The 15011-nt window shown below is 40.2% G+C and overlaps 1 protein-coding gene across 1 annotated transcript in view; it reads left to right on the top strand.

The window, feature by feature from the left end:
* The window catches only part of Ubac2 (UBA domain containing 2), a 161229-nt gene that overhangs the window by 106500 nt on the left and 39718 nt on the right, over positions 1 to 15011 (top strand). The window contains exon 6 of the mRNA XM_004631192.2: positions 3222 to 3269. Within this exon, the coding sequence (XP_004631249.1) occupies positions 3222 to 3269 (48 nt within the window). The remainder of the gene's footprint in view (positions 1 to 3221; positions 3270 to 15011) is intronic.

Here is a 15011-nt window from a genome sequence, read left to right as displayed (position 1 = left end):
CGGATGCCAGTGTCCCTTGAAGATGCCTCCTCCCTCCCCTTTTAACCTTTAGCATTTCCTCTAACTTTTCTCATCTGCTGTCACCCTTATCAATGGCTCATCTGGGGTGGCTGTTTCCTTACCACTTTTACAACCGTTTCTCATGAAACATGTTTATTCTTCCCCTCTCGGTACATATACTTTTACTCCCCTCCAACCAAATACTCTATTTCTGTACTTTATTCTTATGGCTGTGGCAAGCTTTTCTTTTTTTCTTTTTCTTTTTCCTTTTTTTTTTGCCCCCTAAGTTCTATGCCAGAGGTCCTCTGGGATGGTGAAGCACCCTGGACCTGACACCAGAAGCCACCTTCTAGTTGCAGTGTAGCCCTCGCTGGCTCAGAGTCTTAGGTCCAGTTCTGGCTCTGTGGTGGCCCTCACTAGCTGTAAGGCCTGGGCCAAGTCTTTGAACCTCTTGGAGCTGCCTGTCTATATAGTTTCTTTTAACTTTAAAGTTATATGCAATTGAAAGGATGAAAAACATTGCTTTCTTAGTTATGTGAATTCAGTGTGGCACATGGGAAGTCTTTGGGCCCATGCAGACTTTGGCTTAATGACATGGTCTGTCTGTCACTCGCTTTGTCTTTTATTCTGAGTCCCTACTTCCCTACCTATAAAGTGGAAATATAATGTCAATGTTACAGGACTGTTATAAGGTTTAAAGATAATAGAATAGGACATTTAGTGTATGGTGAAAGTTAAAAAGAGCTAAGCCAAATGGTTCTCATTATTAATAATTTGTTTCTGTACCTATGCCTAGTAGTTTTTCTGGTATTATAAATGTATTATTGTGGTAGGAGTTTTTTTAAGTAAGGGACAAAAACAGTAACATGTTTTATCTCTTACAGAAAGGGGGCTCCAGTTGGATAAAGAGGAATTGCATTTAGTGTTGCTTCTGCAGGATTACATGGCCCACAGTGAAAATATCCCTTAGCCCTGCCAAAGACAAAGCAAACGCTACCACTGCAGATGCTTTTATCAAAGTGATAGAATTTCCTAAAATTGTCTCAGTATTTCCCATATCTTTGTGAGGTAGAAGTCAGTATCCAAAAGTAGAACCAGGGGTATCTTGTTAGTTTCTGGATGAAATCTAACCCTTGGCCTGAGTGGCATCCAGGATTCTTCTTGGCCTACCCAGCCTTTGTTCCCAACCTCCCCTCCGGAGGCAAGTGTGACTGAAGTTCTGTCCTCTCTCTGCATTTCTTCCTCTGGGCTTCATTCATGTTCCTGTGCCTTCCTTCTACCTCAACTACTGGAATCCAAGGACACTGGATGGGTGGATGGGTGGATGGGTGGATGGGTGGATGGATGGATGGATGGATGGATGGGTAGATGGGTGGGTGGATGGATAGATGGGTGGACGGATGGGTGGATGGATGGATGGGTGGATGGATGGATGGGTGGATGGCTTTAGTCCTTACCAGAAGAGCCAAAACACTTGTCACAGAACATATGCACATCAGATGGCTTGAGAATTGGCCCTTCGTGCCCTGTGCTGGAGGCTGTGGTGAGTGGAACATATGTGAGGTGTGGCACCTGTCCTTGAGTCTAGCAGTGATGACAGCTCATATCCTGTCAGGCCCATGCAGAAACACAAGGGCCTCAAAGTCTGAAGGAAATCAGTTCTGTAGAATGATTGGCTCCTTGCTAGTGTGTGAGGCCTAGAGTGGCGAGCACAGGGCCGAGGAGTCAGATCCCAGGCACAAGCCCAGCTGCTCCATCTGAGACTGTGTAGCCTCGAGCAACTGCACAGCCACCAGGTCTCTCCCACTTGGAACAATTCACAGAACTTTCCCCGTGGGTGGTGACTTCAGTTTATGAAAGGCTTGCAAGCAGTGCCCAGCTTGTAGAAGGTGATAGCTAGTTTATTATTTTAATTATTTTCAGAAGAGAACCACAGCAGTACATTTGTCTAATGGTTCTCTCTCTCTCTCTTTTTTTTTTTGCGGAATCGGGATTGAACTCGGGCCCTTGCACTTGCCAAGGAAGTGCTTATTCTACTGAGCCGTCTCCCTGGCCCCTCATCTTTGTTATTAACATGGCCCAAACCTCAGAGCCAGGGTGGAGAGTACACAGGGAGCAGCAGCTGGAGCTCTTGGCCAGCTGAGCCAGTGCCAAGCGGAGCCTGCCAGCCTCCTGGGCCTGTACCCCGGCTCCCTCCCCTGTCGTCACTCTGCTTTCCCTGCATCCTGGGGATGTATGCAGAGCTCTAAGGTCTTGTCCAGTGCTGTGTTAGCAAGAGCAGTCAGCCTGGTGGCCTGCTTGAGTCTCCTGCTCTTCCTCTGTGATAAGAAGCCCGGAAGTCCACACTCCACGGTGAACACCAGGCACAAGTCATTTCTTCCATGTCAGGATACTTTGAGCTCCCTTAGGATTTTTTTTTTAACCCTAGGCACAACACTGATAAAAATGATTTGAAAAACAAAGGGAAAGATTTCATGAGATGTAATTACTGTTGTCCTTAATTTTTATTGGTAGTTTCCTCATTTGGGGTGAACCAAAAGGAAGCTATCTACACCTACATCATGGATCTATCTGTTAGAAGGATTCTTCCCATCAAGATTTAGAGAAACAATGATAAAAAATTAATGTGTGGTGTGTGCCTGGAATCCCAGTCCTTGGAAGGCTGAAACAGGAGGACTGCCACAAGTTCCAGCCCAATCTGGGCTCCATAGTGATTTCCAGAGTCACCTGAACTACATAATGAGACCCTGTCTTACAAAACAGAGTGAAACAAAAAATGAAATTTAAATGAGAAATGTATAAATACAGATATTATAGGTTATTACTTAATGCCAAGCATTGGATGGGATGATCAATACATATTTTTTTGTTGTTAATTCTAATAATTTCTTTAATTTGTAGTGTTTTGTTACTTAAGTCATTTAGTGTCTATTCATAAACAAAAATGTGCTTTATATTCACTTATATTTCTTTGCCTAAGTATGGGCGAGTTTCAATCATTGTGTTTTTAATTAAAAGCTGAGATATGGGTTAAAAATTATATATTATTTTCTTTTAGATAACAATTGATGTTGATTAATTTGCTATTTGCTTATATATTTTATGTAATAAGTACTTAATATAAGTGATCATAACTATAGTTGTATAAAAATAAGTATGCTGTGACTGGTGATTGAATTTGAATTTCATTTTTAGTTGCTTTTTTTTTTTTTCTTTTATAGCTTTTCACCTCTGGTTCCTACATCTGGATTGTAGCCATAAGTGGACTTGTAAGTGTGATTTTCCCCACCCCCAATTCCCTCTTTCTCCTGGAAAAACATTAGGAAAATGCTGTGCTCAGGCTGTGGGTACTCCCTGTTTCTGCTGTCTGCTCTTGTCAGGCCTGACTCAATGTAACTTCTTTAGTTACTAAAAAGGGCCCATTACAGAGAGAATCAACACAAAGTAGCCTTCTTTCTCTCATTTTTGACATAACTTTGATGAAAGTTTTAGCTGAGTTTTTTTTGTCAGAGTTGTTATGAAATTATATTTGTAACCTAATTTATAATGAGACACACACACATAGCCGGCAGAGAATGAAGCTAGACCTCCTCAGAGTACAAAGAAAAGATGCTATTGGGTGAGCAAAGAAAGCGAGGCTGGCTAGAAACTTGTGGGCAAACCTGGCTGCAGATTCATCAGGTCTTCAGAGAGAGAAGAGAGGAATTGCTGCAGGATCTGGTCCTTCTAATGTGGCTAGGGGTTCCTCCTCTCTCCCATGCCCACGCTACTTTATTATATTTAATAGTAAGCATTTGCCTTAAACTTCTTAGGAGGTATTTTAAAAGAAGTTAAGAGTGTGAAGTTGAGTTTTATTTTTCATGACCTGAATATGAACCCCCAAATTCATTAAAATAAATTAATAGTGTATACAGAGTATACTTATTCTTGGAAACAACTATGAAAATTACTCAGTAGATTTATAGAAATATATATATTATCAAAGGGAATAAGTCAACTGTTACTCGTCATTGTTTCCTGCATGAGTGGCCATGCTTTGGGCCAACATGGCGTTTTTTAAGCCCGTTCATCCCTCTCTTCCCTTGATGTCGCTTTCACACCTTTTCTGTGTTCACTGTTTTCATCAGGAACTTGACCATCCATTCCCCTCAGTTGCTGCTGCGTTTCCCTCCATAGTTCTGACAATCAAAGTTACTTTGTTTCTTTCTCTGTAAAGTATTTGCTCATCTCCTCAGGATCATGAAGCTGAGCCTCTGGCTGAGGCCTTCAGAGCAGTGAACACTGGTTCCTGAAGCTCCTCATGGCTTTAGGACATCCTGGCATTAATCTCTTGGCCAGGGCACGGCTGCCAGGCTTCCTTAGTGTGAGCTCATTACCTCTTGAACTGTCATCTCCACTGCCAGGACAGAGCCCTAGGACCCCCCATTGGAAGCTCTTGTTTTGCAGAGGAGAGCTCCATGAAGAGGCTCTGTCTCTTGCATGTTGTATCAGGCCGTAGAGGTGATGACTCTTAGTCATTTTCTAATACTCTCCTAAAATGCTGAAGAATTTTAGATCTACCTTATTGTATCCTATTTCGTTTTGTTAGTTTACTAATAACATTTACTCTCAATATCCGTTCCACTCATTATGCAACTCAGTTGTTTCAGAATGTCACATTTTCTTTCTTTATTCTGTTTTTAGAATTCTGATTTTAAATCAAGTGGTTGCCTTACCTTTTATTTTGTGACATTCAACAGTTAGAACTAAAGATCGTATTTTTTTTTTTTTTTATCTCTTTGTAGTCTTTTTAGAATCCAAAATATGCATGCTGCTGTCCTGGTCAATTCTAGTATATGTTTTTGATAGTAAGGTGTTTGTTTTGACTTTTTAAAAGGGATCAGATTAACCTTTTTTTTTTTTTTTTTTTTTTTTTTTTTTTTTTAAACTGGAGATTAAACCGGGGCCCTTTTCACTAAACTGTATCTCCAGACCTTTTTTATTTTGAGATAGATCTTGCCCCATTGTTCAGGCTGGGATTGAACAATAACCCTCCTGCCTCAAGCTCCCAGAGTGCTAGCATCATAGTCAGTATCACCACACATGGCCTAACACAGGACTTTTAACATAAAAACATCTTGTTTCAGAAGGGTGAACAGAATTGCAGTGTTTGGAATATAATTCCAAGATGATTTAACATTTTAAAGACTCCTACTAAAAATAAATGTCTCTGAGTCAATTGAGTTGAATTTTTGTAGTAAATTGAGTCAGCCAGAATTCTTGACCTCTTATTATGATCAAAAGTTTGCTAGATCTTCATATTGACCTTGTTCTTTATTATTAGTCTGCCGTAATTAAATGATACTGACCGTGTTTATTTAAAATAATGTGGTTGGGCTGGTGAGATGGCTCAGTGGTCTAAAGCACCTACTTTGAACAAGCTTAGCAAAGCACAGGGACCGCCGTTCAATCCCCCAGCACCACATGCCAGCCAGCCCCGCCCCCTGGTGGGCTGAGCTGGCCACACACACACACACACACACACACACACACACATAAATGAATAAAATTTAAAAAAAAAATAAAATAGTGTGGTTAAGCAAAAAATAGATAAGTAATTGATGGCAATAAGAATCATAGCCAGATATCCTTCATGCTTGTCATAAATATTGATGCTTGCTTTGACTTAATATTTTCTTCCTTTGTCTAGAAAATCCACATTTTTATTATTAAGTATTTCATACAATATGATACACTTTAGGTATAAATGGTTATAAATCATTACTCCTGAATGCCTGCTTTATACGCCACTGACTGTAGGCACCAAGTCTAAGATCCACTAAACCACAGTTTGCTATTCCAGATGGCTCTTGCTCAATGTGACTTCTCTTCCTATGTAGATCAACCAACTTCCCTTTTTTTCTTTTGGTCTTATGCTAAATGAAATACAAAATTGAGATTCACACTACCAAAAAGAAACACAAGGAACACATTCACTGTGTAGGGAGAGTGTTACAAAACCTGCGGGTGAAATTTCAGCTTTCAGCATTGAAACCAACAGTTCACCTAAAATACTGGGTGTGTTAAGGAAGTAATTTTATTTCACTGTGGCAACGAGTATGTTTTCTAATAGAAAGAGCTTTTTAGAAGGAGATATTTATGTAAAACATAAGTCATTTTGTTTTCTGCTGTCATAGAAACCAAAAAAAATTATGCATGCTTTTTGGAGAACTGCTAACTTTGGATTGAATTTATTTTATTCATTTAGTTATCGTTTGATGTTCTTGGGTTTGGCTAGTCTTTATATTTCTTCGTGTCATTCATTCCGGCATCATCATAGATCTCTGAATCCATAACTTTAAAGTATCCATGGCACTTCACACAGAGGTTCATGAAGTACACGTGGAGTGCGGTATTTCCCCTGCTACTATTCCGCTTTCTGTCTTCAGTGATATCACAGAAAAAAACAAGCGCTGAACCCTTTCCCTGGGCTGAGGGGAAAGCAGGGTCTTTAGCCTATCAGGAACAACAGGAAGGTAGTTTACCTTAGATGCTGTCACACTTCCATTTCATTCTGTGACGCATCAGAGATTTCACCTGCTATCCAGGAAGGAAGGGGCATTCAGTTGAGCTCAGTGGTTACTTTGAGACTTTGCATTTATCGTTGTTCTTGTTGCCTTTGGCAGTTCTGATTTTTATTACCAACATTTAGTATTTTAAATATGACAGTTTTCATGAAAGGCCTCAAAATTGTGATTGGAAAGCTTGGCTATAGTAGCCAAGGGAACAACTTCAGAGCTTTATAATTTTTCTTAGGTGCCTGCTTCCATCATTAGCTGCTACTGTTGTGTTCAGCTGTCTTCCTATGTGCATTCTGTGGAACTGTGGCAAAACGTGGGGCTACTCTTCAGGTCTTCATAATTCTGCTAGTCTTTTTTTTTTTTTTTTTTTTTAACACATTAACACTTTATTTCCCTTAAGGCATTACTTATTTTTATTTTATTTTATTTTATTTTTTGGCATTACTTATTGAACTTTGTTTACAGTATTTTTGTGGTTCTGCTGAGTGCCTTGTAGCCCTCTGTCTCAGTACTTCTCGATTCTCTGCAGTTGTGTGAATCACAGTCATGAGTCATTGCCACTGGGATGGAGCCCAAGTCTCAAAAGCTCAAGTCTTGCACCTGATCTGATTCTGGCATGATTAAAATAGAAAGGCCTGGTTTTGCCAGTTTTCTCCTTTTACAACTCATGTATTTATCACTATTATGTCTTCTTTCAAGCTGTTTAGGAGCAGATCACCAACTCAGTCTCTAGGGGTCTACCTTTGCCCTATCCCCATACTGTCCCATTGTTTGTGTTTGCCTGTGTCACTTGTTTTGTACACTGTAGTTATCATGTGATCAGGCAACCTAAGTGTGAAAAAATCTCTCCTCCCTAATAGTAAGATTAGTAATGTAGATCAACAGCAGATTATTTAGAACTTCGAATGTGGTTTGAGTTTGGATTGTTTTCTTTAGGCAGTGGGACTCTTTGAGGCTTTTCAAACAGATGCTCTTCAGATGGTGTGAGATTATTGAATTACTGGGTTGTAAATGATAGAGGACAAGGAAGGTGGACTATTTGGAAGGAGCTGAGATGGGTCATCTGTGGGCCATGATTTGTCTTTGCCTCTTCTCTCCATAGTAGTTTTAAAGACAAAAGATAAGATATTGCCTTATAATAACTGAAAAAATAGAAATGGCATAATCTACTAATACACTTTCAGCTTCCTTTGAGCAAGTTTTGGGGCTGTGGTATGCTTCCTGGGTGATGGTAATGGGGTCCCAGTCTGCCTTCCCTGGGTGTGCACGTTTTTCTCCTCCCTGTGTGCCTCCTTTCTCCTGTGTAGTCTCATTTCCCTTAGCAGGGGTACAGGTGACTGGTCAGCTCGTCTGACCTTCAGGGGCTTCAGGAAACTATGATGTGGGTAATTCATTAGCAGTTCATTGACGTGAAGACAGGGGCCGCAAGAACAATCAAGATCAGGGGCCAGCAAGAAAGCTCAGCAGACTAAAGCCCCTGCTTAGGCAAGTGCAAGGCCTGCAGATCAAACCCCAGCACCACATGCTGGACCAGCCTCACTCCCATGGTGGGCTGAGCCTGCCAGAGTCTGGGCATAGTGGCACACACCTGGAATCCCAGCGCTGGAAAGGCTGAAAGCAGAAGGATCATTATGAGTCCAAGTTGCATAGTGAGACCCTGTAACAACCAAATGCATTTTTAAAAATAAGTAAAAAATAACAATCAAGACTTTTTTATTTTTTTATTTTAATTTTTAATAGATTACAAATTGAAAATAAATTATTTACAAACATAAATGAATATAACAATAAAAATTGTCCAAAATAAAAATGAAGAAAGAATTTACAGATCAGTCATAATAGTTCACTGTCAAACCCAAGAAACTTATATAATTAGAATTCTCAAAGTGGAAAGTAGTAGGCAATAAATATTTAAATATTTAAAATTTCTGAGTTTAGTACAACTTATAATATCATATTTCCAAGAAAAATGAACCTTTAGCACAAGAAATTTAAATAAAATCATACCAAGATACACAAAAATGAAATTGTCCAAAATTTATTGTGAAGAAAAAAATCATTAAAGCATATACATAAAAAATACTAGCTATGGAAGGACTAAATTAAATAGCACCTTACTCCACATTAAACAACCAAGACTTGCTGAAGCTGTCAGCTTGGCTGGACTTTGGAAGGATGCCGTGCAAACATAGATGACTGCCAGTGTCTCCTTAGGAAATGTCTGGCCTTAGAGGTTGCTTTCATGCTCTTACAACTAAAATAACAATTCTGATCCCAGCACTGAATTGCGTGCTGCTGTTCCATTGTGCATCTCACACACACACACACCCTCACAATCACATTTACGTGACTCATTCATACTTCCCTTCCTGCCTTCCTCTCTGCTCCCTCTTCCTCTATCCTGACCTCAGGAGGCCTGGTCTGCCATCCTCTGTCTCACACTGGGGCAGTTAGGAGACCATCCAGGGCTGACAGATGATGTCTTACTAGCCAGGTATTATGCAAGGAGACCACGACTCAGTGCAGAATAAATGAAATTATGCTATTGTCTTGATAAAGCTGGCAGACAGAAGTGGTTTATAAAATATGGCTACTTTATTCTTTACCTATGGGCCAAAGCCTAACTTCCTTTGAAAGCCTTTCCAGATTTGCCTTCCTCATATAGCACTGTCACTCCTGTGGATTCTGTACTCCATTCAGCACCAGATATCTTATTCCTCTCAAACATCCTCTCAGAAGTCTGTGCCATGGTGTAATCACTTAAAACACCAACAAGGGCAACTGAGGTAGCTCAGTGGACTAAGTGCCTGCTTAGGTAAGCACAGGGACCCACGTTCGATCCACAGCACCAGTGTCACGCCGGGCCTGCCATCAGGCACGCTGAGCCAACCACCAAGACCAGACATGGTGGCACATGCCTGTCATCCCAGTACTTGGGAGGCTGAAAGCAGGATGATCACTATGAGTCCAAGCTGCACAGTAAGACCCTGTACCAAGTACATAAAATAAAAAATATATATATGGTGCTTATAATGTACTAGGCACTTATAGTCAATTTTATTATTTGTTTAGATATTCTTGTTGACTCAAGAATATTTGTTTAAAATACTTTCAGCCAGGCATGTCTGTAATCTCAGTACTTAGGAGGCTGAAGCAGGAGGATCACAATGAGTTGGCCAGCCAGGGATATAGAATGAGTTCAAGAACAGCCTGAATTACAAAGAGAACAAAGAGAGACCCTGTCTCAAAAAAAAAAAAAAAAAAACTCATTAGGCTTACCATATCTTTAATATTATTTTTAATTTTTTAAAAATTATTTTTATCAGTATGTAATGATTGCAATGATACACATATAACATCTCATTTCTCTTTTTCCCCTTTTCCCTCAACCCCCTTTTTCCCCAGCATCAGATGGATCATCAGATTGATTATCAAATTAATTATCATAAATGCAGATTCACAGGCAGACGGACAGGCCTGGCCCATTCTTCCAGGGTCTCTGCAGGCCCTGTTGACAGCAGCCTTTGTCCTGTGACTGACATTAGCCACTAAAAACCAGTGATGAGTACTTGGCGAGGCAGCAGCTCTGAGGACCATGCAAGGGTCCACCCTGCTGTATTCCCTTGGCAGTGAGAAACATCTGGGCCACAGACACATTGCTGCTGGAGACGCTGGATTGAACACTACAACCTGCAACCAACACAGAATGGGTGCAAGAAAGAAACACTTGTTATAAGCTACTGACATCTAGAACAATTGGTTACCATAGTATAACCTAGTGAACGCTAATAGAGATCTTTTCTAAGTACTTTGTAAATGTTATCTTGATTAGTCCTCATACAAACCTGAGCATATCGGGACTTTCCTCATTTTAGAATTGTAGGAAAGAAGTGTGTGTGGTGTGTGTGTGTGTGTGTGTGTGTGTGTGTGTGTGTGTGTGTGTGTCTTTGTAATACAAAGCAGGCCTTAACGTGAGGCCTGCTCCCTTAGTGAATTTTGATAACAGTACAGCATTGTACATCTGCTGTCAAGAGCTGGCTCATCCTCTTTACCTAAAACTTTGTGCCTAGTGATTAGCAATTTCTCTCTTCCTCCCCAGGCCATGGCAACACCACTCCACTTCCTGATCCTATGAATTTGAGTCTTAGATATTTCATAGAAGTGGTACATTATTTGTCTTTTTGTGAGTTGTTTGTTTTGCTTAATATGAGGTCATCTTGGTTCATTTATGTTCATTCATGAGCTTCCTTTGTAAGAATCAATACTATTTCACCCTATTTTGTTTATCCTTTCATCTGTCAGTGGATACTTAGGTTGTTTTCCTGTCCTGGCTGTTGTGGGTAGCACTGCAGTGAACATGGAAATACCTGTATCTCCTCAAATTCTGATTTCAATTCTTTTGTATATAAATTAAAGGGTAGCAAGTCATACAGCGGTTCTGTTTTTAATTTTTGAGGCCCCTCAACACAGTTTTCTGTAGCTGCATCAATTGCATTTCCACCAGTGGTACCCAAAGGGTCCCAACCGTTACACGTATCACCAGTACTTCTTTTTTGTGTGGTCTTTAAGTTTATACTAACCATCCTGATGGGTGTGAGACCATATTCCGTTGTGGTTTTGATTTGATTTCCCTAATGATAAGTGATACTTTTTCCATATACCTGTTGGCCAGGTGTGTGCCTACTTTGGAAAATTGCCTGTTGGATCCTTGGCCCATTTTTAAAGCAGATTATTTATTTACTATCAGGTTGTAGGAGAATCCTGTTCTTCCACTTAGGAATTACATGTTTTCCTTTATTATTCCCAGTGCGTAGCATAATGTGTGGCACTTCTATAAGCGTCGAATGTCCCAGTGTGATATCACCGAAAGAATGTTCTCTGTGCTCAAAGGCAGTGTGACACGTGGTCATCCGGCTGCCTCGGCACACGTGCATTGCTGGGCTCTTGACCTGCTCTCCATTGTGGTGAGAACTTGGATGGCCCATTTTGTGATGGGGTCTGAGGTGCAGGCTGCACAACTGAGGGGTGGCATGGAGCCGAGGCAAAGCCAGGTATCCTGTCCCAGGCCCAGTGGATCTAGTCCTCTCTGCTGCGCACAGGGCTCTCCTGTACGCCTGTCCCAGCCACGGGCTGCCTATGTACAAAGCGATTCCGAGATCCTCCCTTAACCATACTGCTGAAATGAGTCCTTCATCATCAAGGGAACAAAATTCTGGAGAAGAATCTTCCTAGGAAGTTGTGGAGTACCAGAAGCAGTGAAAGACATAATCAGCAACGTTCTGCGGCTTTGTTACCAATTCTAGAGCTGACCAGTCTCCAAGAAAACTTAAGCCCACGTATGAGCTCTCTTTGCTCCCTGATGTGAAAACTCTTTTCTGTTTCTGGGCTCTGCCTTCTCCTTTGAGCTCGTCGAGACATTTAACCAGTCCTCTCGTGTGCTGTGTAAATGGTGCAGTTCCAGGTGCACATTCAGCTACCTCATCATCTCACGCTGCTCACACTGCTTGACCACAGACCTGAAGTAAAGATGAGAAGGGAAAATTTTGAGATAATTAAGATATTAGGTTGCTTTATTTGCTCTGATATATATATATATATATATATATATATTAAAGAAGCGGTTACCAAGGAACACCCATACCCAAACACTGGGGTTGTAGAGATCACTGGTAGATAGCACACCGGTGGCAGCACAGAGCCTTTCTCACTGCCTTCAAGTGGTAGTCTTAAGTCAGTTTGATTATATCTTAAGACTATTAGTTTGTCCAGCTTTCCTTCCTCTTTGGGGCTGATTGTATTGATACTGCTTATCTCTCTTGATAACCACTGGGGAAGGACTGTGCTAAAATCAATACATACTATTTGGAATTTATTCTTTTTTTAAATACAGCATATAAATAAAAGTCTTTGGATGTTAGTTTATATTGGAAGCTGGGACATTTTCAAGACATCAGAGGTGTTTTTGTGTTAGTCTTATTTTATTCTGCAAAAATCCCACCTGTTTTTGAAAAAAGTAAAAGACATTTCTGTACATGTTTAGATTGTTCTAGATTGTCATATTTACTTTTTTGAAAACTTTTTTCTTTTGTTAAGATGCTCCTTAAATACGAAGAATTCACCAGTTTTCAAGTGCACAATTTTTAAGATGAAAAGCAGTCCTCTACCCTGAAAAAAATTCGCATTCATTTAGTCTGTCTCTGCCCCCAACTACCAGACCCAAGTACCCACGGCTCTTTATGTCATTATTATTTCACCTTTTCTAGACTTTTATGTATTTGGAATTATATACTGTAAAGACTTTTGTACCCTAGGCTTTTCAATTAGCCTGTTATTATTTGCTTTGGGGGGATAGTTCTGTTTTGGCTCAGGTTTTTGTTGATGTTGTTGTTGATGTTGTTGTTGTTGTTGTTGTTGTTGTTGTTGTTGTTAGAGATTGGGTCTTGCTGTGTTGTCCAGACTGGTTTCTAATTCCTACACACGAGTTGTTCTCCTGCCTCAGCTTCTTCAGTAGCTGGACTTCAGTTGCATGCTACCCTGCCCACCCTAATGTGATGTTTGTGAGACTCATCTGCTGTATTAATATTTCATTCTCTGTTATTATTGGTATTGATCTGTGGTATGGATGTACCACAGTTTGTTTATCCATCCAGCATGTAAATGAACATTTGGGTTGTTTTTAGATTTAGGTTATTATGAATAACACATTTTTGTGTGGACATATATTTCTGTTTCTCTGGGAATTGTTGGCAAATATATATTTAACATTAAAGGGCTCTATCACATTATTTTATAAAATAGCTGTATTTTGCATTTCTGCCATCAATGCATGAGAGTTGTAATTATTCCACATATTTATCAGCATTTGTTATTGTCAGCCATTCTAGCTTTAGCCCTTTCAAAGGGATATGTAGTGATACTTTGTGGTTTTAATTTACATTTTTCTAGTGACTAGCGATGGAAGGATGTTTTCACATGCTTAGGGTTCATTTGCATATCTTCTTCTGGGACGTGTCTTTTAAACCCTTTACTCATTTTAAAAATTGAGTTGTCTTCCAACTGGCTTTTAAAAACACTTCAAGGGGTCAGGGAGATGGCTCGGTAGAACAAGCGCTTCCCTGGCAAGCGCAAGGGCCTGAGTTCAATCCCTGGTTCCGCCAACAACAACAACAACAACAACAACAACAAAAAACGAGTTAAAAACACTTCATGTGTTGTAGAAATAGCCCTTTGTTGTATGTATTTTGTAAAAACTTTATGCCAGTCTATGGCTTGCTTCTCTGTGTCATTAACAGAGCGGTATTTCAAGTCTTGATTAATTTGTTGTTACCAATTTTTTAACACTTGCACTTTTTTTTTAAACACTTGCACTTTTGATGTTCTAGTTAAGAAATGTTTTTTGTTCACTGTCACAAAGATTTTCTCCTATAATTTATTAATTTTTGCTATTATACTAAAGTGTGATAGCTTGAATTGAATTCTTCTGAGGTAAGACTTGAGATTTATTGTTTTGCATACAGATATCCAATTGTTCCATCACCATTTGTTGAAGAGTCTTTTCCATTTCGCAATACTTTGTCACTTTGTCAAAACCCAGTAGGCCAACACAGGTCTGTCTCATGACTCTTTTTTATCCCTGTGCTTTATAGTTTGTATTCTTACACAAATCCCATGCTGCCACGATTAGAATACATCTTGAGATCAGGCAACACGAGCCCTCTAATTTGGTTCTTTTTAAAAACTAGCATGCATGTTTTAGGAACATTGACCTTTCATAAACTTTTTAAAATTGCTTGTAATTTCTTCACAAAAGGGAAAAGGCAGTTTTGCTTTGGATTAGATTGAAACTATAGATCAACTTGGAAAGAATTAGGAGTGATGGTTTTGAAATTTGTCCACAGATTCTTCTATACTTTACAAAGACGGGGCTTATTTCTACTCTCTTAGAAAAACAGGCTATACTTGGTGATTCACTTGTAATGGGTAGAAAGTAGCAAAAATGACAAGATGTGACTCCCAAAAGTGGGTCATGGCAGATAGGCTGTGCTGCCTTCTCTTGGGGAAGGAAGCTGTCGTGACATGGGGGCACTAAAGCTGCACTGTGGTGAGCTCCTCGGGCCAAACCCATGCCTTCCACCGACAGTCAGCGGTAACCTGGACAGTGTTTTTCGAGCTGTATTAGAAGCTTCTCCGCCAGCCCCAGGCAGGTCTTAGATGAGTGCAGATAGGCTAACAGTCTGACTGCAGCCTCAGCCATACCTAGCCAGCCAAGCTACCTGTAGATTCCTTGCCCCACAAAAAAAAAAAATAATAAAATAAAATGTCAATAATACATGCTTATCATTCCAAGCCAGAAGTCTTTTTTTTTGGGGGGGGGGGCGGAACTGGGGATTGAACTCACGCCCTTGTGCTTGCCAGGGAAGCACTTATTCTACTGAGCCATCTCCCCGGCCC

The sequence above is a fragment of the Octodon degus genome, unplaced genomic scaffold, assembly GCF_000260255.1.
Source record: "Octodon degus isolate 3935 unplaced genomic scaffold, OctDeg1.0 scaffold00039, whole genome shotgun sequence".
Lineage (NCBI taxonomy): Eukaryota > Metazoa > Chordata > Mammalia > Rodentia > Octodontidae > Octodon > Octodon degus.
Note: the sequence above shows the minus strand (reverse complement) of the source record. Positions and strands in the feature narration are given on the sequence as shown.